At 50.4% G+C, this 24,810-nt stretch overlaps 10 protein-coding genes across 10 annotated transcripts; 5 read left to right on the top strand and 5 right to left on the bottom strand.

Moving 5' to 3' along the window:
* Nucleotides 1-4,925: 4,925 nt before the first annotated feature.
* On the bottom strand, nucleotides 4,926-5,804 carry BO85DRAFT_453789 (uncharacterized protein). The gene has a single exon (XM_025661130.1). It carries the CDS (start codon nucleotides 5,613-5,615, stop codon nucleotides 5,298-5,300), a length of 318 nt encoding a protein of 105 aa, XP_025510585.1. The 5' UTR covers nucleotides 5,616-5,804; the 3' UTR covers nucleotides 4,926-5,297.
* A 369-nt stretch (nucleotides 5,805-6,173) lies between these two features.
* On the top strand, nucleotides 6,174-8,487 carry BO85DRAFT_463645 (uncharacterized protein; the record flags this gene model as incomplete). The annotated part of the gene is made up of 5 exons (XM_025661938.1): nucleotides 6,174-6,190; nucleotides 6,607-6,670; nucleotides 6,744-7,366; nucleotides 7,443-7,726; nucleotides 7,790-8,487. The coding sequence occupies 5 exons, from the start codon at nucleotides 6,174-6,176 to the stop codon at nucleotides 8,485-8,487; spliced, it is 1,686 nt and encodes a 561-aa protein (XP_025510584.1).
* A 1,427-nt stretch (nucleotides 8,488-9,914) lies between these two features.
* Nucleotides 9,915-11,393, top strand: BO85DRAFT_175723 (tyrosinase family protein). Its single transcript, XM_025654320.1, has 4 exons — nucleotides 9,915-10,364; nucleotides 10,414-10,499; nucleotides 10,556-10,877; nucleotides 10,948-11,393. Exons 1-4 carry the CDS (start codon nucleotides 10,050-10,052, stop codon nucleotides 11,227-11,229), a joined length of 1,005 nt encoding a protein of 334 aa, XP_025510583.1. The 5' UTR covers nucleotides 9,915-10,049; the 3' UTR covers nucleotides 11,230-11,393.
* A 1,321-nt stretch (nucleotides 11,394-12,714) lies between these two features.
* BO85DRAFT_175676 (uncharacterized protein) lies at nucleotides 12,715-13,570 on the bottom strand. The gene has a single exon (XM_025654319.1). It carries the CDS (start codon nucleotides 13,313-13,315, stop codon nucleotides 12,761-12,763), a length of 555 nt encoding a protein of 184 aa, XP_025510582.1. The 5' UTR covers nucleotides 13,316-13,570; the 3' UTR covers nucleotides 12,715-12,760.
* BO85DRAFT_524180 (aegerolysin family protein) lies at nucleotides 13,519-14,510 on the top strand. The gene is made up of 2 exons (XM_025665398.1): nucleotides 13,519-13,685; nucleotides 13,770-14,510. Exons 1-2 carry the CDS (start codon nucleotides 13,585-13,587, stop codon nucleotides 14,095-14,097), a joined length of 429 nt encoding a protein of 142 aa, XP_025510581.1. The 5' UTR covers nucleotides 13,519-13,584; the 3' UTR covers nucleotides 14,098-14,510.
* On the bottom strand, nucleotides 14,383-16,039 carry BO85DRAFT_175674 (uncharacterized protein). Its single transcript, XM_025654318.1, has 2 exons — nucleotides 15,325-16,039; nucleotides 14,383-15,272 (listed from the first exon to the last, which is right to left on the bottom strand). The coding sequence occupies exons 1-2, from the start codon at nucleotides 15,722-15,724 to the stop codon at nucleotides 14,668-14,670; spliced, it is 1,005 nt and encodes a 334-aa protein (XP_025510580.1). The 5' UTR covers nucleotides 15,725-16,039; the 3' UTR covers nucleotides 14,383-14,667.
* Nucleotides 16,040-16,718: 679 nt separating this feature from the next.
* BO85DRAFT_431009 (MFS allantoate transporter) lies at nucleotides 16,719-18,476 on the top strand. The gene is made up of 5 exons (XM_025658315.1): nucleotides 16,719-17,003; nucleotides 17,049-17,077; nucleotides 17,129-17,535; nucleotides 17,584-18,004; nucleotides 18,058-18,476. Exons 1-5 carry the CDS (start codon nucleotides 16,748-16,750, stop codon nucleotides 18,406-18,408), a joined length of 1,464 nt encoding a protein of 487 aa, XP_025510579.1. The 5' UTR covers nucleotides 16,719-16,747; the 3' UTR covers nucleotides 18,409-18,476.
* Nucleotides 18,477-18,554: 78 nt separating this feature from the next.
* BO85DRAFT_505856 (YncE family protein) lies at nucleotides 18,555-19,562 on the bottom strand. The gene has a single exon (XM_025664352.1). The coding sequence runs from the start codon at nucleotides 19,538-19,540 to the stop codon at nucleotides 18,611-18,613; it is 930 nt and encodes a 309-aa protein (XP_025510578.1). The 5' UTR covers nucleotides 19,541-19,562; the 3' UTR covers nucleotides 18,555-18,610.
* A 407-nt stretch (nucleotides 19,563-19,969) lies between these two features.
* BO85DRAFT_505853 (Zn(II)2Cys6 transcription factor) lies at nucleotides 19,970-22,286 on the top strand (the record flags this gene model as incomplete). The annotated part of the gene is made up of 5 exons (XM_025664351.1): nucleotides 19,970-20,111; nucleotides 20,180-21,041; nucleotides 21,092-21,511; nucleotides 21,577-21,818; nucleotides 21,871-22,286. 5 exons carry the CDS (start codon nucleotides 19,970-19,972, stop codon nucleotides 22,284-22,286), a joined length of 2,082 nt encoding a protein of 693 aa, XP_025510577.1.
* Nucleotides 22,287-22,589: 303 nt separating this feature from the next.
* Nucleotides 22,590-24,382, bottom strand: BO85DRAFT_383255 (alpha methylacyl-CoA racemase; the record flags this gene model as incomplete). The annotated part of the gene is made up of 2 exons (XM_025656511.1): nucleotides 22,590-23,378; nucleotides 23,438-24,382. 2 exons carry the CDS (start codon nucleotides 24,380-24,382, stop codon nucleotides 22,590-22,592), a joined length of 1,734 nt encoding a protein of 577 aa, XP_025510576.1.
* Between the last annotated feature and the right edge of the window lie 428 nt (nucleotides 24,383-24,810).

The following is a 24,810-nucleotide window of genomic DNA, read 5'->3' as shown; positions in this document are numbered from 1 at the left end:
CCATGGCTGAGTCCCCTGATACACTTTGTAGGAATTAGACTACTAGTTCATCGTGGCGGGGGAGTGACAGGGGACGGACCTCTCCTTTGGGACTTGACCGGGACAGTATGACGCGGCTCAACCAGCAATCTACTGACTAGCGGGTTGTCTCTTTCAGCCTCGTATATTGTTTCGTCGCGACTTTGAAGGAGGTCCAACCTGATACGGACGCGGTCTGAGAGACACATGGGGACCCGTTCGCGCGGACATTGCAGAAACGGTAGAGTGTCGAGTGGGTGTTCGACCTCTGAACCGGCCGGTATGATGGTGCTATGCTCAGTGTAGCTATGTTCGGGATGATCGCGATGTTCTGCGGTCCTCTCTTGTTGTTTCCCACCTTGGTATCCCCTCCACTGCTGCGACGGGCTCCTCCGAGTAGCCCTAAGCCCTTGTACTAACACGCGGCATTCAGGGCAGGTGCGATGGTGATTGGTTCGACGAGCGGGACATGGGGCGCCAAGGCTGCCAAGACGGCAGATCATTGCTTTTCCCGCATCCAACTTTCCCTTTTATCTTTTTTCCCCCAATCAGACATTTCCCCGCCCATGACTTTTTTGTTGCTTTTGCTCGGTTTGCTCGGATATCCCACCGGCTCTTGTCCGACAACCGGTTAATTTTGGTTTTAATTCTTATTTGATTAATGATTGATTGATCCCAATTCACGAAGATGATGTCGATATTGACTTGTTGCTGAGAAATCACTGATGATGAAACTCCTCTGCTGACCGGGCCGAGTCGCCAGCCAAACAAGCAGGAACAACAAAACATTCGGCATGGCAAGTCCACATCGGGATTGCCTCTCTACCTGAACTCCCGGATCCGACGGCCACACCCGGAATTTTACCTCCTTAATCTATCATATAATCTATGCTTATTCCTAGTTCAGTTTAACATCCACCAGCCTGGTTAATTAATGTCTCCTCCACTAACATCCTCCGCCTTCCAATAAACGTGGACATCGTCTTGCGTGATTATCCCGAGACCGAATGAATCATGGGATCGCATTGAGGTAATATCTCCATGCTCCATCTGATGGGTCATGATTCACTCCCAACAATTTCTTATGTGTCCCCTTCCTTTTCAGGAGTTCATCGTATTTTTGCGCAATCATCTGTCTCCTGCTGTCTTAGATTGTTCTATGTCAGCATCCTCAACCCCCTGTAGCCTTGCTGTCTTGAGATTGCTGTTGGGAATATGACATATGGTATGGTGCAATCTATTTTATTTTCCAAGTGCAACTTGTTCCTCGGCTGACCTTCCTCTTACCGTTGAGCACACGAGTTTCTCTGGACATCACAACTTGCATCGAAGACAGACAATTTCGGAGGTGCTCTTAGAAGATGATTCCATTGTATGGATATCTTTGACATTACCTGTAGGAGAAGTAGTTGCATTCTAGCCTTAGAAATTCGTCGCTGGTCGTTATGGGTTTCTAAAATAGGCGTTTTTCCATTCAGTTAGTGTACCTAAAGTATAGGGTTTCTACCTTTTATGACACTTCTTGCTATGAGACAGCTCGTTACGCCATAGAACATTCTCACGATAGCTCCTACCAAGAGGCTTTGCTTTGTCGGGTCATAATGTGCCGTCCTACATTGGATAGACTCATAAGTGCACATGCCCACATAGTAGTACAGAGATTGAGTAAACTATATTAACAGTGGGTTATATGCATTAAACGTCTGTTGTTTTCTAGCTGACTAGTACTTCACTTCCGCTGGCAATGATCTCGCAGGGCATAGAGAGTCTATGCCCGACTCTCCAACTTTTAGAAACACCAGTATCATCTAATGTAAATATATATTCACTATATCGTTAAGAGTGCCGATATTTTTACTTTCCAATATTCTCATCACAGTCAGATAAGGTTTTGCTTGGAGGAAAACTGGTGAATGATGAGCAGTAGCAGAGGCGAGAAGATATATATATCGGTGCGGCTACCTCGAACTATCATGAACGTCGACCAAGATTGATTGAAAGCAGCTGACCACCAAATCACTTATACGTAGTGAAAGTACTAAGAGTATCGTAGGACTATTACTCCTACCTCGATATAATGTAGATATTGCCTGCACTCGATATTGTAACTGGAAAAAATCTGCCTCATATCAGACGATGGCTTTCCGACAACCTTCTACAACCGACACGGCAGATCACTCGGGACAGGTGCAGATCGCGTCTCAGAGCGGGAGATCATCCCGTGTAAACCGTGAAAACAGACGATCATGCTTTGTTCATGTGTTCTTCCGTTCGTCTGAATAGTGTCCTACAAGCAGATGTTCTTTGCCAGCGGGAGCATGATCAATCACGTTTGGTGGATGAAGTCCTATTGTGTAGATCTTCTCGCCGATCCGCGCCACTCCAGAAACCCACACGGGCGGAAACACTGAGCCACAACATCTTCACGGGGAAAAGCTTTCATACACATTTTCCTTTCTTCGATGCATTCATGCCTCCAGGCATTCAGCCTTCCACGCAAGCATTGGCCCAATAGCCAAGATGTGCAATAACCTCGAACAGACTACGACCCTATATGAAGGGCATACAGCTCATACCAAGTGAAGGACGCTGAAACTCTGTACCCCCCGAGGTTGATGCAAGTGACCACTGACAGTTAATCTTTCTCGACAGTCCGATCCTTATGAGTTTGTAGGTCATAGATACAAGAACAACACCTCGACCCTTCCGTTCCACCCTTTGTCTTATAACCCCCCGAGAACCGTTATGCAAGCAGGTCGTCACACCACACCGCCGAGAGATTTGAGATGCAAGATGTGGAGAATAACACGGACTGCGGTGGTGATACTATCTAGGTGACAAGGCTGGTGACCATCGCATATCATTTCAAGGACAGTTTTGAACGGCTGGCCGGTCGGCCGAATCTGGTGATTGCGCACAAGAAGGATTCTACTGAGGCTTCCTCTGACCAGCTGCTGCATAATATGTGATGATTGGTAAGATCCTCAAGCACACACACACCGGACAACAAAGACGAGGAACGCTTCTATGCTCTTGACCCATGATGCCGCGTGAATGCGAAGCTGCCTGCATTATACCATGGTTTCCAATGCCACTGTATCTGATGAATAGTTCCTCCGTTTCGACCTCCTGTAGGGCAGAGCGGATGATGCTTGCATTCTGGAATAGTTCCTCGATGACCGGTGGCGTATATAGATAGTTCAACGTATCCCACAGACGCGTCCAAAACGGTCCCATGCTGCGGGTGCCATTGTGAGGAGACAGGCTAAACCGTGTTTGGAATCGACTCACGACCGGGACACGTGCACGTGACGGGAGACGGAACAAGCATATGTCCGGAGTGGATAGCCTCCTTTGCCTTGCCTAGATGCTTTCATCGCGCGCTTAATCTTCCCCCGCATCAACGGCGACGACCGAAGCCTGGCCTCTTGATCTGGGACCCAGATTCACTGGGTCTAGCCCCGACATGATTCCACTCCGCCAGGAGACCAGCCGTGTTGCGGTAGCATCTCGCGACAAACGGACCACATGCCCGGTGGTAAAGCCACCACTGTTTCATCTTCCCTCCCCGCCGATGTTGTTGTGGCTTGGCCCACAGTGCTGCTGTCTGGAATACCTGCGGGCGTCGTAAGCACAGGATTTTGCCCTCCTTGACCCGGGGAATGTTCGGATGGCATATGTCCACTATGGCATGATGAGGATGCCAACGTAAGGCGGTTGTCACAACCATCGATGGAGCCTTTAGCCCTTTGGCAGCCCATACTGGAAGGCATACCTGTTGGTAATGGCTGTCGCCCCCCTGACCGACTTCAGAGCCTTATTAGTGGGACATACTGAACCCGTTTCGGTGGGAAAATATTTCCGCTAACAGGACCTTTCTGTGATTGATCGTGCCCCCGACAAAGTCCGCGGTCCAGAGATGGCTTGTCAATCATAGACTGCGCCATTATGTAACAGTTGAAACAAAAAGAAAGTATTGGGGCATCCGATGTTTTTTGTTTACCAGCAGGTGGGAGCAGGATTGGCTGGGTCTGATGATCTATACTGAGGTGGATATGGTAGGCCGACTGATTAGCAGTGAAAGAAATGAAACATACTGCGTTTGGCATGCCTGGCGATCACGTCTGCGCCTCTAGAAGTCGGGCACAGATCGAAACGATGCGTCATACGATCAACAAGCGCCCTGAGCATTGCCCAGTGTTCTACAGGTAGAGCAGCCATGGCCATCACAGTCTCTCCTGGCTGCACGCCATCCCTGAATGTCATCCAAGCCAAGGCTCACCCCAGACTTGGTGGAATTGTGTTTAATGAGCTGTCTCGATGAGTTATCTTGGGCGGTCAGGTCGTTTTCCAGGCGATCAGTATCGTTCCGAAAGCCGTGGGAAGAGAAAAGGAATCCCGTTTCCACATACTTCTTGACCGTCCATTCATTCATGCTCTTATTTGATATTTCTGTAAGAGATCGCTTTCTCCTCACCGTATGTACGATGGGGCCGTAAATCATTGTCTTTAGATTCTTGTACCCACCTGCTCGTATAAACGCTGTTCAATGATGTGGTGGCGAGAGATAGTAGGATCATCCATGTGGTATGCGCACCATCAACAAATTTATGCTGTCCGATTTGGCCTTGTGTATAGATATAGTCGGAGTAAGGGCTCAGTGGGTAATGATTGAATGATTTGAAGGTCACTCAAGAGTCTACGATGCGACGAATCAAGGTGTTGGAGGGTATCTCGTAAAAGAAACAGTACGGGACATTATATAGAAGCGCACTGGTGATGTACTAGGCTAAGGTTAGTGCTCAAATAAATGTGTGCCGAGAAATGCGGATCTAGGGGAGGTATGAGAAAAAGTCTGACCAAGGCAAGGAGGAGTATGTTTTTGTGTACCCGCAGAACCAGGCTGGTCAAGCTGTTTCTCCAAAGTCTACCCATGAACATTCCACTCCGCTACGGGGTAAGAACCTTATCACAATGGGATATTCCGGGATTGTGCTCAAGACACCCATGGATGGGTGTCTAATGCCTTGAATCGAAGGGGCGCATGGATGGAACGGCAATCCAAGGATGCTTCTTTGGTTCGTCAATGCAAATGTAAGGTTCATTCCTATGTTTAGATGTTCCACGTCGCTCTTCACGCATAAGAGCCGACCGGACACAGCAGTATCCCGTCGTGACTCTTGAACGGCTGCTCGTGCTACCAGTATGCGCCCGTAACGTGAGGCGTTGTCAGATAAGAGGATCTGAAAGACTGGTGTGACAAGTTAAGAAGTTTAGAGCTACAGCACATGACCCGAACAATTGTCTACTATGTCGAGAGCTGGAGCCATGGAGTGGAAGAGTGGAGCGTGACAGCGATCGGTGATCCACCAGTTCGTTTGGGTTCTCCAGACGGCTAGACCAGAAAAGCCGATCGCTGGTTGAACAAGTTGATTCGTCCCTAACAAAGCAGAGATTGATAAGAGAGTGTGTGAGCGAAGTTGATCAGAATTGTCGTTGGTTGGCCAGATGAGCTGGACCGTTGTTTGTCTAGTGCTCAAAGAGTCAGTGTGACCGATTCCTGCTCCGACTCCGACTCGGTCGCACCGATGCCGCATCTCTAGGGAGAGGTTCTAGTGCAGCCTCCCGCTTGTTGCAGCCTCTGGATTGGTGGCCCTTGGCGGGGACCCTGCAACGCAAAGAGGTACTAATGTCGTGGAATCGGTAAGGGGTGAGATGCAGTTGGAAAGAAGAAGGTTACAGAATATACTCTGAACAATGGCAATGGGGGAGAGACAGAGAGAAAGATTTGAATGTATAGAGATGGAGAAGAAGAAGAAGGGGAAGTAAAGTACGTAGTAGAGAGGAAAGGGGAAGCGCGGGCCCGTCTCATGTGACTTTCCCTCTTTCCTCTTTTCTTGGTTTCCTTTAAGGAATTAATCCCGTCAGCACTAATTGGTACTAAGTACTTACTACTCGACGCGAGCAAGCCAGACAACCACAATCCTTTCTCCCCCCTGCATCTTCCCACTTTCTCCTCCCCCATTCTTGCCACGTCCAACCCCTCCCTCCCTTTTTCCCCCCAAACGTGCTTTGCATCGTGCCTGGCTCTGACGGTGACGAACCCACAATTTGTTGGCGGGAGCAAATGAATCGCAAGCAGCCACCGCGACGCCATGCCTGCGTCCGATGTGTCCGATTGAAAGTCCGCTGCGTGCCTGTTCCCCCCACAGGCACGTGCGTCCGCTGCACCCGTTTGGGCCAGCCATGTTCGCTGCCTGAGTCCCCCCATATCACTCGTCCCAGGTGAGTACTACTAGTAAGAAGTGTGTAACGGTAGTAGTTTTTGCTTTCTTTTATTCCATTTCTTCTTTTCTTTTCCTTTTCGTTTATTTATTTATTTATCAATTATCTCTTATTCTATTCTATTTTATTTTACTTTTATTTTTTATGTTGATTGCACAAACTTCCCGATTAGCCTGCATCCAGCGTGATCTACAACCCTCAGCCTTCTGATCACTATCACATCCATACCTTACTACTTACTACTACTGCATATATTCCCGGCCACCAACCATTGGCTGATTAATCTTTCCTCCGCCACCACAGGAAGACCCGCATTGATGCCCTTCAGGAGCAAATTGATAATCTAGCAGCGCAACTGGGCCAGAAGGTATACAATTTCTCTCCCCCTCCCATCATCTTGCTACTGTGGTTCCAACAAGGCGTGCTCTAACCGTACCTAGCAAGGTGAATCGTCCCACCACGGCAGTCTCTCCAGTGCAACTCCGTCCACGCACCCACCAGACTCGCCGCGACTCTACCACCGCCGGGAAAGCTCTCGACCGAGCGATGAGGCTTCGGGGGATCCCGTTCTCGGCGGGTTGGTCACCCTACGCGAGGCTGATGAGCTTATGGACAAGTTCCGGACCCAGAAAATGGCCCAGTTCCCCTTCGTCATGGTGTCCTCCGATATGGAGATCGAGGTCCTCCGCCAGCGCTCGCCTTTCCTCCTGCTGTGCATCGTCACCGTGTGTATGGAACACAAACCCCTCCTGCAACACAAACTGGAGGCTCTCGTTCGCGAAACGGCGGCCACTCGTCTCATCGCTAAGGGCGAGCGCAATCTCGATCTCCTCTTGGGGCTCCTCGTTCATTGCGCATGGTTTCATTATCACTGGCGGACCCCACATATCCATAAGTACATGCTACTTGAAATGGCTCACATGGTGGTCGTCGATTTGGGCATCGACAAGGACGAGAACATCCGGATGCAGCCTATCCCTCCAGAGCCCGCGGACAACCAACGCCATCATTCGAATCCCACGGAGCAGAGGGCTCTGCTAGGTTGCTACCACCTGTGTTGCACGTGAGTGTTGCCCGTGACATTAGTGGTTTTTTTTTTTATTCAACGCTGGGCATTCGGACTAACAACCACCTCGAAGATCGACTCTATTTCGCCGACAGGTGACGATGAGGCACACTAGATGGATTGCCCAGTGTGTGGAGGATCTTGCTCGGAAACCCGAATACCCCAGCGATGTCCTCCTGGGGGACTATATCCTCTCCAACAATTTCCTGCGACGTACGCAATGTGTTTTCGATGAAGACGTATGCCTCTGCTCCTACCACCCTCGGGATGCGTCATGGGAGCAGATCGTAGAATCCATCGAACGACAAGAGAGACAGACCGAGGACCAGCTATCACGACTCGCCTCGTGTGACAATTGTGAGTTGCTGTCGCTCCCAAAAACATGTCCATATCTCGGAAACCTAACCATCTGATCACAAGGGGCCCTTCGTCTGGAGCTCACCGCACTCACCACCTTGACCTTGGGTCAAGCAGTGCAGCGCCGCAGAGACGTATTCCGACTTCGGGAGATCAATCGGCTACAGCATCTTACGGCCTCCGCTCACCGGGTTCTTGCCACGTATCTCCAGGTGCCAGCGGACGTGGCGGTGCACCTGCCGGCTTCCTCATATTATACCCTTTGGTATGTGATGCTGGTTCTTGCCAAGGTAAGCCTGCTATTTGGAAACTACAACCATCCTACACCAGAGATAGACAGCCGGCGCGTCCACGAGGACGTTCTGGCCACAATGCGGAAGATTGCTTCTCTCTCTCTTGGTGATGATATCTGGTCGAACTGCCGTGTGATAAGCATGGTGGCATGGCTAGAGAAAAGCAAAAGTGAAGCGCAGCGCCAGTGTAGTATCAGTCATGTGGTGCAACAACCGAGCGAGGCTTATGGTCCGCCTCGACACCCTGTCTCATGGCAGGGCCCGCCCCCTTCGATCATTTTCGACTCACAGCCCCACTGGACACCAAGTCAATTACCCATGCAGCCAGAACCTGCTGTATATCTTGAAACTCTGATGCACAACGACTGGGACACCGGCATTTGGCGTCAGACTCTGGAAGCTTTCACTATGTTCGGACCTCCCACTCCACAGAGCCAGATGAGCTTACAATCGCCAGTGGTGATTTGATGACATGCCATTGCAGTGAGACTGGAAGTTTGAACGGCTCAAAATTGGATGTTATCCAATTTATTGCGAATACATAGACCGGGTGAGCCCTATGCACTGGTCGCTCCTCGTACGCCTAGAAAGGGTAAAGCATAGGTGTGGCTGGAGTATTCAGGCGCAGCAGACGATGCGTGTGTGCTGTACGCAGCTGGGCATACATCTCAGTGCGTTGCTTATAAGCGCCTTAAACTTTGGCCCAAGCAGGCCTCGTTCTGAACCCTGGCTAGGTTCACTCGCAAATTGAAGCCACCAGCCCAGCCATCATGGGCAATATGCATGTCGACATGCTCCACGTTGGAAGACTCTGGCTGGGGGCTCGCTCATAGAATGATTGCCCTAGACCACACGTGTCGACGGGCAGTGTTCAAAGACCCTCGACTCTGGCTCGTCTATACTACGGATGTTGTTGTAAAGGCATGCGGCGTGAGGAGCTGCATCGCCTTGTGATCTCGCTGCGCCTTAGTCTGAAGTCTGACTATCTCTTTGCATAGTCGAATGTGTTGTTTTCCATTGGCAAGGCTGGCAGAATCCAATCCAAGACATAACCGCATGGCATGCCGCCCTCACGTAGTTGGATGACGGGAGTGCATTCCCTTTGCACCAGGGGTGGTGAGCTCGACGCAGACTGCACGATCGATCGCGGGCAGCTCGCTCCTGCTGTTCTTTGGAAAAGTAGCGAGATGAAGATATGATGAAGGAGAGCCAGAACACGGCGAATCGAGAGTCAAATGATGGTTCGGAGAAGAGACCTTGGGATGGACGCCTTTCTTGATGTGCCCATTTCGCTGTCGACGACACTGGCTTGCACGGGTTCGCTAGTGTTGACAACGGCCTTCGCAAATGAGAGATGGTAGGGATGTAGGGCGGAATGTTCAGCCACATATTTTGCGATGGCGCGGGAATGAAGACTCAAGGCTTATCGAGTGGGAATTGCATGTTGTCGACTGCCAGAGGGCGCGTTAGCGTAGTTCGCCGACGGCTCCGTATAGGCGAAAGCTTGCTTGTATCCACCCCCAGGTGCGACAGCAGTAGCCGAACGTATTTAGACCTTTGCAATTTCGCAAAGCGAGAACAATTGAGTTTACATGCCCGCCGTGGCTGGGCGATCTGTCACTGGAATGCACCTCGCATACCAAACAGGAAAACCAGACATGTCGCCAACCAGCACAGCTCCACCAAGGCCGAGGCGCGGACCTGCTGGTCAATCGGTTGGTAGACGCTTAAAATATCTTTATCGCAATCTTGGAAGCTAGACATGGCTATCTGAACAGTGGGTTATCCGGGTATTTCGGGATGTCGGTCAGGAGAGGTGGCCGAAATCAGCATGAGCTAAAGAATGAAGATCGATCGAACTATCTGCGATGGGACAGACATAAGCTGCCGCGTCTCCTCCCCGCCGATTTCGTTTTGGGGCGAAAGCCGAGTGGATCGTCGTTGAGAGAGAAGTCGTCGCGTCTCCTTTCCTATCTGTTGTTTATTATATCGACCGCCGGCGGGCTAGAATCCTACCTGATACGTTAAACATGATGCTTTCCGCCTTTTGGGTTTTGGCCGCCATCGGGCTGGCCTCTACCAGCGAAACACCAGCTTCTGATGCTGTGACCAGCCTTGATCCAGGGTTGTTCTCAGGCGGATGTACGCCAGAGAAGATGAGCATTCGAAAGGAGTGGCGGAATATGACCAAGGTTGAACAGAAAAGCTATCTCGAGGGAGTCAATTGTTTGATGGATCTTCCTGCGCAAACGGGGCTAGAGGCCACCACGAACCGCTTCAGCGATCTGCAGGCTTTGCACCGTGCCCTTACTGACACCCCGGTGGGTGACATTATCCATAGTGTGGTGAGTTCGTTCGCGATACACAGTGGCAGAGCCGAATCTGACAAAATAGGGCCAATTCCTGCCCTGGCACCGATACTTCCTGCATGTATATGAAACATTGCTGAAGGAGCAGTGTGGCTATACCGGCCCAATGGCGTAGGTTTTGCCCCCCCTCACTGGCACAAGAAGGAAGGAAGCTGACTAGATTGGAGATGGTGGAACGAGGCATACGATACGGATTCCGGGAATTTGTTCCGATCGGAGATGTGGGATGCAGATGCGTTTGGTGGTAATGGCACGGAACCTGATGGATGTGTGACCGATGGGGCCTTTGCGTACTACACGGAACATATCGGCCCCCAGGAACAAAACACGGTGTTCTGCATGAACCGCAGCTGGGGAAATTACGAGGCGATATTGAATACCACCGGTGCGGCAGTCGCCCACTGCAATACATTCGACAGCTACGACGAATACTTCGCTTGCATTGCCGCCACGCCTCACCGAGGAGGTCACTGGGCGGTTGGTGGAGTGGTGAGTGCCTGGTTTTCCTTGACGCGAAGGGGGTGGATTCAATGAGCTGACGCGAAAGTAAAAATACTAGATGGCGGATGTAAAAACCTCTCCTGGTGACCCGCTCTTCTATCTGCACCATGGCTACATCGACCGTCTTTGGTATCGGTGGCAGATGAATGATCCTGCCAAGCATCTGTGGGACATGGGCGGCCCTGCCATCAATGAATCGGCTAATGTCGAGCCCGCATCAGGCTGGCCGCAGACAACCCTCAATTATACCTTGACCACATTCGATGTAATGCCGGACGTCACTGTAGCCGACGTGATGAACCCCGTTGGAGGATACCTCTGCTATAACTATGAAGCCTGAAAGGCTCAGACTTTGACTGGTTATGGCATTTCCCCCTAAACATCGGGGGCCCGCGGTCTTTGTATTAGGTGATCGCAAAGCGGCGATACGAAGAATTGTCCGCTCCATTATAGAGCAGAGGGCCTGTGACAGGCTCTTGTGTTAGTTGCATGCATGTATAATATCATCCTCGAAGCTTCTTGACAGGCACTGTGTATCATTACACTTCTACAACCGGACTTGCCCTTCCGGGCTTTGTAAACCGTAATTTCTTACACACTGCAGATGCGATATGTCACCTTGATCATTCGGTTCGATCATTACATCGTTTGATTATGCCAAGATATGAATGTTGTCCATGATTGAAGAGCTTTTGACTCGCTGGTGGTTGCAGAGACTGACCGGGTTTCAGATGCAATTTGGCCTTCTCGAGCGGGGTGTGCATGGTGTCACTGTCACCTCTTTCATCCAATGCGACCCATGTAGAACCAGTGAGTATCGAGCAATTGGGCGGATGAAACTAAGTACTCGCCATCCCCGCCTCTGCCTTGCATCTGAACCGCAACAAGCCGCTCCCGCGTGACATGGGAGCAGCCGTGCCATCCACGCAGAATTGGCTTTCCAGTTCCGAATGTTCCTGACCAACTCGGACGAGCAAGCTGGGGTAGGTTACTATCCTTCTCTAGGCTGATGCCTGGGTTGATACTGTCACTCACTAGGAGACCATATGGGCACGTGACCTCTTTCCGACGCTGTTTCGAGAGCCCTTATCTACTGCATCGGGTGGGCAGATTGGCATCTAGAAGTTCACGCTGTTCTGGATAGCCGTTCATCGTCGGTTTCTGTCTCGTAAGTCTGCAATATTACCAGCTGACGTCGCCTGCATGAGTCGTTGGCCTGCGCGACCGTCCCGAGCAGTATGCTGCTCATTCGTGCTGTAGACGGCTGAACGTCGTATCTGTTGCGCGGGGATTTGACCTTGACGATCTACCCTTCATCTGGTTAGAAGAGTCTTCCGATCCCTAACATGGTTTCTACTTACTTAGTACTGCTCTGAATGAGGGGGAAGGATCATCAGTGGCCGGACAAAGGCAGGCAAGTGGTCACGTTGGGTCGGGCGGATCTTCATCCGATCGGCTGAGACAGACATTTACTGTAAGAAGACTGCAAGTGCATGGAGTGTCGGAGATGATCATGCCCCGATCCGGTGATGGTCTGTTAAGTAAGTTATGTGTAGGTGCATCCCTAGCTTTCGGTCAATTCCTGCCTGCATTGGTGTGCTTGTCTCGGATGGCAGGGAACCTATGAGTCGACTCTTTACTACTGCGTTGCTATGCATTGACTTGTAAGGGCATGCAAGTGAAAGGTATACACACCCTGGCGACGTGCAAAGCGAGGCGCCGTTCTCTACACCATGTACAACTCCTTCCGATCAACGCAGCCTGTTATCTGTGAGTTATAACCAAGCAGAATCTAGCCCTCGACGTTAAGTCTGGCCCTCCTATCAGCATCCGCCACGACTCGCTGCATGTCCAAGGGAGAGCTGCAGGCATCACATCCTAAAGAAGTAATAAGAAGATACCAGTGGTTGAGCAGCCAGGTACTTTGAAGACCCAAGCCAATAGATGAAACCGAGCTGGTTGGTCCCATTATTACGAGGGGCGGAGAAACAACTTTGTAGTCGATTGAAGACTTGCCAACTTGAAACACTTTCTGGCCAGGTCTCTTTGGCCAATTTTCCAGACCAGGTGTCTCGCCACCAAGGGAAAAAGGCGAGATGACATCCAATTAAGAGGATGGACCGGCATCGACAGCTCTGCCGATCCCTGGAACCGCAACTGGTGATCATTGGCCCAGTGGTGCGGGGAAGACAAGCCGGGGGTAACAGGCGAAGCAAACCTAAGCAGCTGCTGCAGCACAAGAAAAGTGGTGATGCCATCGGTGCCAGTGACAAAGATACCACGGGCCATGACGCCACCAAGTAACACCACAATAGACTCGCCGAAGAAGCAGTGAGCAGCAGCCCGTCACTTGCCGGCCCACCCCCACAATCCCAGCATCTGCAGCTCTCCATCCGTGGATCAGCCCACCGTCGAGCCAACCACATCAACCCACCCTGCCGTCATCTGATCCTCTTTCTCTGCTTTGCCCTCTGTCTCTGGTTTCCTCTCCATTCATTCATCCAACAAATGGAAGACTGATCAGCCCTTGCCAATACCCGTTCTTGAATCACCCCACAGCCGGGCCTCAAGCAATAAATAGCCCCTTCGGTAGCTGCTCGACTCGCTCCTCTCTCTCCCATCATCCTCAAAGCATCACAGCATACATAGATATACTTACCCTTTTTTACTCACCTGTTGCCCTGCTTCATTCAAGATGCCTGCAGCCGGCCCCATGGACGACCAATGGGTCTCCTTCCACATCCGGGACCACCTGGACAAGGGCGAGATCTCCGTCCGTCACACCGTCATCGAAGGGTATGTCGTCTATTGGACTGTTCAATGAAGTCATCTCAATTGGTTCCCTTGTCTGGTATAGTAACTGATAATCTCATCGAATAGTGGTGAATTCCACGACCCCAATAACCGCAGACAGTCCCTCACCGAGGACGAGATTGATGAAATCACCATCCCCTCGTACGGCATCGGTGAGATCTGTGCTCGCGGTCGCCGCGGCAGTGAGGGCCGGCTGGACCTCTTCCACGACGAGGAAAAGATCTGCGAATTGCACTGGGATAATCGCCAGGGCAATCGCGTGAACATCGTCGAGATGCTGGACAGTAATAACAAGTATCGTGTCGAACATGGGGGATGGAGCCCAGAGGCTGGACCTCTGGGCCACGTCTACATTGACATCTTGGAGCAGCAGAAGAAGAAGAATAGCAAATAACGGCGTTTGGGATTTTGGAGTTATCCGGCGAGGTCCGGATGCAGCAGTGCTGCAAGGGAGGGCGTTAGCATATTTTGTTTGTCTCTGAACTCGATTGATTGTGTCGAATGTTGTATAGGAGCTGGAAATCACATCATACTCAATAGTCAATGCGAAGTGAATACTCTTATTTCAAACCATCGTGGAAGAACCAAATGAAGTGGTGCTTGGAATAAAGGTGGTGAATTCGGGCGAATCATATTACCAATTCTATGGTGCATGTGTGTTGTGGCACGGGGATTGCAATTCTTCGTGGTGATTGCGGATAGCCAGCAGGTGACCCAACGGGTTCAACCCCACAGCTAGTGTTTATAGGCACTAGAATTCATCTGGAATAAATTGATGCAGCCGCAACTTGGATAATTCCTGACAAGTTGAATATTCATTATTCGTCAATTCTGCAGCATGTCGAAAGCCACGCTGGCTGTTTGTTCCTCGTACCAATAAATGAGTGATATCCATTATTGGACAATGTGATTCGTTATGATATCATATTTACAGGATTCCAGAGTTCTTCGACGCAGTATGAGGCTAATCAGAGGATGGCCACACCATTAGGTGGACTAGCAACTCCACCAGGCACCTTAGACTAGTTAGCATCGAACCACCAACAAAATAACAATAATTCCGTACCTTCAGCGGAACACTACTGAAGAAAAAGCTCCATCGGTTCCTCTTCCGACACTCTTGGCTTAAGCGATCCAGATCAAACAACTCTCCAATGGGGAGGCCCCAGCCTGCTAGCAACCACTCATGCAACCAGAAGTCAGTATTCTGACACGGCCATGCTTCGAAACTGGGCATGTCTCCCGCAACAGCTGCGAAGCCTTCATCCCAGATCCAGCGCAGGGTGTCTTCGGATGATTCGACACCAATAGCCGGTGGGATCTTGTGATCGGCGAGCTCTTGGCACTGTTCTGCGGACAGCTGTTCATAGGCACGGGTCCAGCCTGTGCGAATAAATAAGATGTCTCCTCTCTTGAATGATGTTCCTTGATAAGCGGCGATGTCCTTTAGAGTCGAGACAGGGATGGATGTGGTAGCGAAGCAGTTGATTGATATCCCCTGTGCTTCCGCCCAGGAGGAGTAATCGAGGAGAACGCCGCGTCCTACAATTCCCCCATTTTCAACCCACACTGAGATGATCAGGAACTGCATGCAGTTGTCAAAAAAGGATATGAAACAAACCATGAATTCCATTCCTATCCCCAGATTGGATCTCCTCCAGAGTACACCCGTTTAGATAGATCTTCTCATTCTGGTACCCGTAGTGCCGGAATCCGTCCCACTGAGAGCTAATTTGCGTGTTGAAAGCAAGGCTGTCATCGTTGACAGCTCGCGGGGCTTTGTTCTTCACGACGTGTTCGAGTTTTGAACGGCCAAAACACGGCTTTTGCATACTATTCAGTGACCAGTCGGTGGATACGCGGACCCCATCGATAATTTCTCTTGTTGCTTCCTTCGTTGTCTCGGGTGTGAGGCGATTCAGCATACCTAGCTGGTCCAACGGACCAAAAAGGCCCCAGGCATTTCCGTGGGGACCGTCCTTCTGGAGAGGGAGAGCGTCAAAAGAGACGGAAGGCTCCATTGCAGGTGCTGTGGTGATGAGCTAAATTGGGCTCGCTACATGGAGGAAACCCCAGGATTATAGGAGGCATCTCAGAGTTTAATCTGGGGATAATGCTTCATGTGTGGGGGTCGTAGGAATTCCAAAATATGGGGAAGACCGTATGCGCAATGATGGGGTTGATAGATCCGACCGTGGCGAGGGGCGGATTTGGGTGCTTTTCCGCACGTTATAATCATAGCAGCACAAAGCTTGTTTGAAATGCAAGATTTGTGCTTGATTGACCCATTGATAGAATTCCTACCATGAAATAGATACTGAATATCTTCGACTATGAATGTCTAAAACCTGATGCTTCACACATTGTCACATGGATCAAGCGTCGCCGCGGCTTCCTTGGAAAACGCCAGAAACACCAGAAACACCTTCGAACGCAGCTCACATGCATTTTACGGAAAGTAAATAAATCAGCGCCTCATTCTGTCATTTCACTAATGCCTGCCAATATTATCTTCTTTCCAACCAGTCCGCGCTATACCTCTTCCTTAACCGAGGCTGACCAACTAAGACTTTTGTAAGTGGGTATCGGAGCGGAAAAGCCTCCGATATATCACTTTTCCGGCGCGGATATGCCATATTCAGACAAATGCACAGCCAATGCTTGGAGTGAGGGCATAATAAGAAAGAATCCTCGCGATCGCAATCCACTGCTAACTCTTAGAAAGCAGCCACCTCGCCTGTGTTCCGGTCCCCTAGCAAATAACAAACATATCCGCCCAGACTAGCTTCGGCCAGTCCCCACGATTGATAATCCGGGGCCCCGGGCTACCGTACTAGGAATTGGCAGAGCAATTGGCCAGCGGTGAGTAAAAGATGATCGCTGATGCGGGGTGTTTCTCAATTGCATTTTCTGTCTCTGACCTGTTAACTGGAAGGAAAGTTTAATCGGAATGCTTATATAAAACAACCCATGTACACGGGGACGATAATCTAAGAGCATCCGCTCAACCGTTCTCTGGTATCTAGCCATAATTGACACGAAATATGAATGATCCCAAAACAACTACAGACCATCTCGAGTCAGTGGAGCAGGATCAAAAGTTAGACGAAACACAATGGCCAGCACAGTTCGACCCAATTCTCCTACGTCGGGTAATCAGGAAAGTCGATTGGATGGTGATTCCCTTCATCTGTATCACATATCTTATTACCTACATCGATAAAGCAATGATGGGCTACGCCGCTGTTTTTGGGCTGAAGGAAGATTTACATCTGAAAGGGACTGAGTATAGTTGGTTGGGTATGGGCAGCCGACTTCCATACGATAACATACTAACTCTGACAGGGAGCATGTTCTACTTTGGGTATCTCGCCGTATAGCTATCGGCCCAACCTGTAGACGTTATACCTTACTGACATGGGCAGTTTGAATACCCTTCGGTTTTTGCCATGCAGAAACTCTCCGTGTCCAAATGGCTGTTTGTCAATATCTTCATCTGGGGCGGAGTGACTATGGCTCTGGCGGCATGTACGCATTTTCAACCCTTTCTTGGTCTGCGATTTGTCCTGGGCGCTCTCGAGTCATGCTCTACACCATCCTATCTCCTCATCACAGCAACATGGTATACTATTGAGGAACAGCCGATTAGAATAGGATGGTGGTCGACCTTTCTTGGTATTGCAAATGCGTTTGGGGGGTTGTTGGCATTTGCTATCGGCCATATCCAAGGCAATCTGGCGTCGTGGCAGTATCAATTCATTATAATTGGTGCTATATCTTCTGTGTGGGGGATATTTATGTCCTTTAGTCTTGCGGATGGGCCGTCTACTGCGTAGGTTGTCTCTCCTTCTGTTTAGGTATACCGCTGCTAATGGCACAGTCGCTGGCTTAACGCACAAGAAAAATATGTCGCCATCCACCGTCTCGGTCCCGTACACTCCGGCACCAGGGTGTCCAAGATCAAAAGGTACCAGATGTGGGAAGCCCTGACAGATCCCAAAACGTGGTTCTTCTTCCATTGTGGAGTCTGCACGCAAGTCGTCAACGGGGCGGCGAGTAATTTTGGGAGTCTCATCATAGAGGGTTTCGGATATTCGAATCTTGTCACGACGCTGTTCCAGATTCCGTACGGCATGGTGATATTGGTGTCTAACGTGTCTGCCATGTATATCCAGCGATGGCTGCCAGGGCAGAAGAGGTGTATCGTTGGTGCTATATATGTATGTCCCGCTCTGTCCGGAGCAGTTGGGATCCATACTATATCGCGAGACCACAAAATAGCTCTACTTGTTTGCTACTGGGTATATCACTCCCTGAAACGGCAAATTTATGATGGTGGCTAATTTTATCCTAGCTTACAAGTACTTATACCGCATCATTCGCAATGATCATGTCTCTCATCACAGCAAACACAGGAGGGACCACCAAGCGATCGGTTGTGAATGCCATCTTTTTCATCTCGTACTGTGTTGGAAACATTGTTGGGCCATTTGCCTTCAAGTCCGACGAAGCACCCCAATATACATCCGGGATCATTGCCATGCTGGTCGCATATTGTGTTGAGATTTTTCTCTTACTCGGGTTCGCAGTCTATGCGGCATATTTGAATCGCACGAAGGATGGGATTACAACCACAAGTGGCCAGACGGATTCCGACGTCGACCAGACAGATAGGGAGAATGTTCGCTTTAGATATTCGTACTGATGAAGTGTCTATTGGCCAAGTCAAGAAATATACAGCTGGAAAGCATGTGCAATACTATAGTTTATTAGATGCAACAATATATGCTAAAGGATGTATGTTTATAAATGAAGCTGCAGCACGTAGGAAGCTAACATAGAAGAGGGGAATAAATCAGACAAGTCTATACTATATACAACGCTTTCTATCTCGATTATATGATACTCTATTCCCCAACATACGCCACACCAGTGATCGCACCCCCAACATCAGCCACAATGGTGTTCTTGCACGACCCATCAAAATTGGCACTGTACAACGAGCCGCCCAAGTCTCCAAAGAACATACGCTTATTCTTGGTATCCAGGGCGATTCCAATTCCCTCATGAAGCTTGCGCACCAGAATCTTTGGTTCCAGCTTATTCACAGGCGCACTGGAAAGATCCACCGAATTCACTGTATTTCCACGAGGTGGATCTCCACGATCCGTCCAGTACAGCGTCCTCGTTGTGTGATCCAATTCCAAATCAATGGGTTCGGGAAGACCACTAATAAGACATTCAACATCTGTCCGCAACTCCGCTGACTCTCCCTGTCTCATCTCAATCCCCATCCGATAAATCCGGCCAAGGTTGCCCTTTGACGGACCCTTCTGTGTCCAATATACCAACTGCGCGTCCTCGTCAACTGCAATGCCCACACACCAGTCGAGCACAGCCGGTGTGTCCGTGCCTTCGCTTGAAGTGGCCTTGTATAGTACCTCAATGTCGCTTCCATCTAGGTTCGCTCGCATCACTCTCCGGCCCTCGCGATCAGACCAGTACAGCTTCTGGGATCGTGGAGCAATGATCAATTGCTTCGGAGTGTGGGTGTATCCCTTCGGGATGATGGTGACTATGTTGTTCCCTGAAAGATCACAGCGCTGAATGGACCCGTCATCGGCGGAAGGAATTCCCATATTGGTCCAATAGATATACTGGCGGCCAGAGTCGATGGCAATACCGTCGGGCAGGGTGTTGAGTTGTGTGATCAGCTCGCGGAAATCCGAGCCATCGGGCTTGCAGGTTAGAAGACGTCCATTGGGCTCGGAGTCTGAGATTCCAACATCGAGGAAATAAACACGTCCCGTTGCGGGAGGGTCAGGTCGAGGTGCCATTGTGATGATATGTATGTTGAGTGTTTAGTAGTGGTGGTGGTGGTGGTGATGTTAAAAGTTCGAATTGAGAAGTGATAGTAAGAGGCCAATGAAGATGTTCAGTTGCTAGGATATATAAATCATGAGCCGTAGCCGGAAAGCTCGGGACCAGCGTTGTTCAACGGCCACTTCAACTTCCGTACTATTACATCTTGAGCGATTAAGTATCTACCATTCAGAATCGTGCTCCACCGGCATACCGATTCTTCCAAGTTTTAATTCCTCGGGCTTCTGGTAACTGGTTCATAATGGATGCCGAGGATCCGCTAGACCTCGGATTACCGAATCGGGAACGGAAGCGAATGACATAATCGCACGGGATGGATATGAGAACTTCGGATGGAGATTCGGAATCTCGTCCATTTCCAAGAATGTTGTATTCCTCCTCCAATGATGATGTTCTCATTCCATGCCGGCCACTCATCTCCACATGGCGAGGCCTTGAGAGGACCCAAGCCGAAACGGGCCAAGATTAGAATTGCCTGCAATGTATGCAAGGCCAGGAAAACCAAGTGCGACGGAGCTAGACCAAGTAAGAGAGGCCAATAACATTGCTTGTCACACGTGGTGGAGAACTAAATTAGGCTCATCGTGCATTAGTCTGCGGTCCCTGCTTGAGACGGAAACGAACCTCATATACCACAGCCTGTGAATACCGTGAGGGTGATATCAGTGAGCAGTCAAGCCGCACAACTCAGCAACTACTGGAAGACTACCCACAAGCACAAGCCAATGATAATGACGATGCTGCCAGCAGCTTCAGTGAAGCTGTCCCGGCCGGCGGCTTATTTGGTGCATCCAGTGGTGCACACTTTCTTCAAGATGTCGGAAGTCAGCCAGGCGCAGCAAGTACCCCTACCAACCAAAGACAAATCCGGACCCCAGTTCTACCAAAGGCACTGAGATGTCTGCCGAAGTTGCAAAAACGTACCCAGAAAGCAAACGCCGATGTGCAATATGCGGTTCCTCCAAGGAAGCAGGCAGACAAGCTTCTGAGCCTCTATTGGGACTATGTGGACAGCGCCTACCCCTGGCTAGACCGACCTTCAATTGAGAACGCATACGAGACCTTATGGGTTCATGACGGTGAACTGATAATGGATGAGACCGTCCTGCATTGCCTTCTGAATCTCATGTTCGCCACATCCTGTGTCGCATCTCAAGGGGCAACCCCGCTTGACCGCTACCAGTCCTCGGTTGTGTTCTTCGACCGAGCTCAGGCGCTGATGTCGTACAACCTGATGGACATGTACAACATCGAGATTATCCAGATACTGTTACTCACCGCTGTTTATCTTCAGCATGAGAAAGAGCCCCAGAAGTGCTTTCGGATTATTGGCACTGCGATTCATGTCGCCCAGGAACTCGGATTACATATCCCCGAAACAACGGAGGGGATGGACAACCCAAAAGACCGAGACCTAGCGTGCCAAGTCTGGAATGGATGCGTTATTATGGACAGGTATGATACCGGAGCTGGAATCTTGAGTGTATACGCTGAAGCGATTTTAGAATCTGTGCCATGACTTTCGGCTGCCCCCTTAAGGTTCCTCGATCTGTCGCACAAGAAGGGCTGAGCGCGCTAGTTCTCAGTTCCCAGGAATCCGGGAGTAATACTGTAACCGCCAGTCTACCATCGAAACTAAACTTTTACATGTCATTTTGCCGACTACATCACATCATAGCAGAAGTACTGGAGACATTTTACTCCATCGATGATAGCACGGTGCGGCATCATCTTTCGGAAAATTGCAACGACCGTGAGGGGAGCCGCGCTGTGCTTTTCGATAAATTCGCGAGCCTATTTCGCATCGATTCTGCTCTGAAACACTGGGCTCACGGCCTGCACCCCTTCTTCCAGATGCCGTCGGAACTGGAAGATCCAACGCCAACCAAGCACATCACTCGTGAAGCAAATATCCTACGAGCCAGGTCAGTTACTCCGACCTTGACAAACGTGTCATAAACATGACCACTGACATCTCTTGTACATGAAGGTATCTTTCAGTCCGGCTTCTGCTGTTCAGGATATTGCTTCTACAGATCCATCAACAGAAGACAGAAAGTGCCCCCAGTACCGGTATCTATGCAGACGATGACCAGATTATGCCCCACGTGGTTTTCCAATGCCAGGTGAACTGCACAAAGGCGGCCGTCGACATGATTGAATTCATCCTCCGGAACTCCCCCGGGCAGAAGCAAGCGTATATCTTACCATCCAATTGGTATACTGTCTCATGTACGTTGCAATTTTCCCTAAGGAAGCAAAATTTACCAGCTAACCCAGGAAGACGTCTATATGGCTGTAACAAACTTGCTCGCCGCCCAGTCATCCCCGCAGCTTGTCGAGTATTTTTCTGCGGCTAGCTTGCAGGACATTCTGCAACATGCTCGAAACATTCTCAAGGATTACGAGAAACACACCACGCTGGCATCGAGATGCCGTTCTGCATTGAATCTGATCGATAAGAGCATTGGTAGGCGGGAATCAATAGCGAATATTGGGCCCTCTGAAGCATTATCAGTTGACAGAGCTCATGAGAACACATCCATGCAGGACTTCGTCATGTGTGCTCAAGAGTGTCCACCAATCATAGGAGATGATTTGGGAATAGTGGAGAATTATACCTTCGATTGGAACAATTGGCCCATGTTCTTCGCGCAGCTCGGCGACGACACACCGCTCACTCAAAGTTGGAGCCTGTAGGCCTAGGCATTGATCCTTAAGGACGTGTCATCTCCTTTGTGCATCAACAGTGTACGGTACCGATCGCCTACCTACTGGCAACAGTTTACAAATCTCGAAAAAGCCCACGCGGAGTGGCGAAGAAGAGGTTCGCTTTACATACTCTAAATAAAGACAAAATCTAAATGGTCTGTGATACAGAATGGAAATTAACGCTGATATATTGCAAAAAGAATGGATGCAACGCGCCGCGATTACCCTGCGATTACATGTGTCAAAGATGGGTTTGAAGCTCCAAATCATGGGTGCATCAGGATCTAAGATTCACACCCAATTGATGTTACGATCATGGTAGCAATTAGGCACAGCCGGTGTCAGCCAACGAGGCGTTACACTGGGGTCACTCAACTGAACCACGGGCTTCAAGAGTTCCATCTTACCCCAGGGGCCTTCCCCAAAGCTGGAGAGCAGCGATTCAGGACCGGCCTTGAAGTATTGAGGGAAGACACTCTTCCACCCATCCATGACAACCAGCAAGATTTCTGTTACAAACTGCGACGGCCCGATGTGTCCCCACTTGAACAACTGGCTGCATCTTTCAACAACCTCGGGCGAGTAGAGCCCGATCTCAGGCTCGAGATTAATTGTATCAGCCTTGACCAACGAGCTCGTCACGCGGTACGAACCGCCGTGTCGGGAGCGATCCCGGAGAGCCATAAGTGCGCCCAACGCTCCCACAAGCCCGGTTGTCATATCAGAGATGGGCAGTGGGGGTAGGACGCTTGTCCCATCCTTGAAGCCCAAGGACCGACCCATCACGTACGACGAACCAGACGCCGCATCTCCGATTTGCTGCCAGCCGGGTCTCTCGTGGTAGGGGCCGTCGGGGCCGTAGCAGTTCTCCTCAACATAGACGATGCCCTTTCCACGGTTACCGGCCATCTCGAGAAGATCATTGACACCAAATCCCTTTCTCGCGATTGCGTTGGGGCGGAAGCCCTGGACAAAGACATCTGCGCTCTCGATGAGTTCCCGCAGGCGTGACTTGTCCTCCTCCTTGGTCAGGTCGAGATCTATGGTGCGTTTGCCCGCATTGAGGGTGAGTTGCAAGACCTGGATTCCGAATTAATACACCATGTTGCAAACGAATCCAAAGAAGACTTGGAACATACATTGAGATCCACCAAGCGACTGCAGTTAACACGTATGACGTCGGCACCAAGTGCGGCCAGGGTACTGCCAATCACTGGACCAGCAATGATACGCACCAGCTCTACCACCTTGATGCCTGCGAGTGGCCGCTTATCGTTCGCGACCGTGGCAAAAGGAACGGGAGGAGATGGGATCGCATGCGACTGACGCGAGTAGCCGACCAGCGGGTGCTCTGCAAGTCTTTTTCCCATCAGTGTATCCGCCCACCCTTGCGGCGTAAAGCAGATACTACCACAAAACCCGTTCTTGACGTTGAGCATCTCGAGCTCATCTGCAGTCCACCGCTGGACATGCTTACTGATGTACTCGTAGGCTTCGTCAGGCGTCTGGGCCGGGTACTCGGGATCCACCCCTAGAGCACGCAGAACAGGCGCGGCATCCAGGGAGCCATGAATCTGATACCAAACTCCCGGCGTCTTGGTCTTGTAGATCGCAGTCGACCGTTGTCTCAAAGGCGTTGCTTGCCAGCCCTTCTCGAAATCACGCTCGAAAAGGGACGGTAGCTTGCGCGACCGGACCAGGTCAGACATGTCCTTTCCTTCGACAGACGCCGCAAAGATCGTCCCCAGCCAGATGGCCGCGTGATCGGTATTTACCTTCACTGTCTGATCGCGGGCTAAAGTACCGTCGCGATCTTCGACGATTTCGTGGGCCACAACACCACACATGGCATGCAGGGCAGCGGCAACAAGAGGAGCCTTGGTTGGGCCAGGGATAACAGGCAACTCGCAGCCAGTGAAGCTGACTGTCTTCCACAGCTCTTGGTCTTGAGTGAACCCAGGCGTGCGCTTGGCAATATACTCGAAGATGCGACTAGCATCTTGGGGCGCGGGAAGGAAATCATTATCGACAAAGGTCCCAGGACCGTAAATGTCTGCACTTGGCGTCGTTTCGTGGGAAGCCATCGTAAACTGTGGTAGAAGGATGCAGGAAAGCCAATAATCCAAGAGAGTTAGCAAGATAAAGCGCTTGTAAAGCAGGGGAGAATCTAAAGACTCAAGGATAAAGTGACTATTAGTATACAGCTATCATTCACTTTCTTTCTCCACAATAGATCCATCAAACCGTTGAACATCGTGGGTCCCCCTCTAAATTCATTCCGATGTTTTAATTTGGCATCCCGAACTCGCGGAAAGTGTGAGTATCGGCAAGCCGAAACCACGGAACCCGCTGGATCTGGCCCAAAGCGGCAACTCGCCCCTGATGAATTATGACACTCCGAGCAATTACCGGTTGAACGCCGCGTGAATCCCGATCGATGGGACTACTGGAACGCCTTTTCTGAAGATCGTCGTCATCAACATCGGGCCCCTTCCGAGGTGCATATTACCCG

This window comes from Aspergillus piperis (genome assembly GCF_003184755.1).
Source record: "Aspergillus piperis CBS 112811 unplaced genomic scaffold BO85scaffold_29, whole genome shotgun sequence".
Classification (NCBI taxonomy): Eukaryota; Fungi; Ascomycota; class Eurotiomycetes; order Eurotiales; family Aspergillaceae; genus Aspergillus; species Aspergillus piperis.
The sequence above is the reverse complement of the archived record's forward strand: the minus strand, read 5'-3'. Positions and strand labels throughout refer to the sequence as shown.

Excerpts from the sequence above, each read along its gene's own strand:
- BO85DRAFT_524180 (XM_025665398.1), top strand. The coding sequence starts at position 13,585 with ATGCCTGCAGCCGGCCCCATGGACGACCAATGGGTCTCCTTCCACATC. Across the intron at positions 13,686-13,769 it reads CGTCACACCGTCATCGAAGG|TGGTGAATTCCACGACCCCA; the intron begins GTATGTCGTCTA and ends CTCATCGAATAG.
- BO85DRAFT_175674 (XM_025654318.1), bottom strand. The coding sequence starts at position 15,724 with ATGGAGCCTTCCGTCTCTTTTGACGCTCTCCCTCTCCAGAAGGACGGT. Across the intron at positions 15,273-15,324 it reads GGATAGGAATGGAATTCATG|TGTGGGTTGAAAATGGGGGA; the intron begins GTTTGTTTCATA and ends TGATCATCTCAG.
- BO85DRAFT_431009 (XM_025658315.1), top strand. The coding sequence starts at position 16,748 with ATGAATGATCCCAAAACAACTACAGACCATCTCGAGTCAGTGGAGCAG. Across the intron at positions 17,004-17,048 it reads GACTGAGTATAGTTGGTTGG|GGAGCATGTTCTACTTTGGG; the intron begins GTATGGGCAGCC and ends TAACTCTGACAG. Across the intron at positions 17,078-17,128 it reads TCTACTTTGGGTATCTCGCC|TTTGAATACCCTTCGGTTTT; the intron begins GTATAGCTATCG and ends TGACATGGGCAG.
- BO85DRAFT_453789 (XM_025661130.1), bottom strand. The coding sequence starts at position 5,615 with ATGCGGCATCGGTGCGACCGAGTCGGAGTCGGAGCAGGAATCGGTCAC.
- BO85DRAFT_505856 (XM_025664352.1), bottom strand. The coding sequence starts at position 19,540 with ATGGCACCTCGACCTGACCCTCCCGCAACGGGACGTGTTTATTTCCTC.
- BO85DRAFT_175676 (XM_025654319.1), bottom strand. The coding sequence starts at position 13,315 with ATGTGGTTGGCTCGACGGTGGGCTGATCCACGGATGGAGAGCTGCAGA.
- BO85DRAFT_175723 (XM_025654320.1), top strand. The coding sequence starts at position 10,050 with ATGATGCTTTCCGCCTTTTGGGTTTTGGCCGCCATCGGGCTGGCCTCT. Across the intron at positions 10,500-10,555 it reads GGCTATACCGGCCCAATGGC|ATGGTGGAACGAGGCATACG; the intron begins GTAGGTTTTGCC and ends ACTAGATTGGAG. Across the intron at positions 10,878-10,947 it reads ACTGGGCGGTTGGTGGAGTG|ATGGCGGATGTAAAAACCTC; the intron begins GTGAGTGCCTGG and ends TAAAAATACTAG.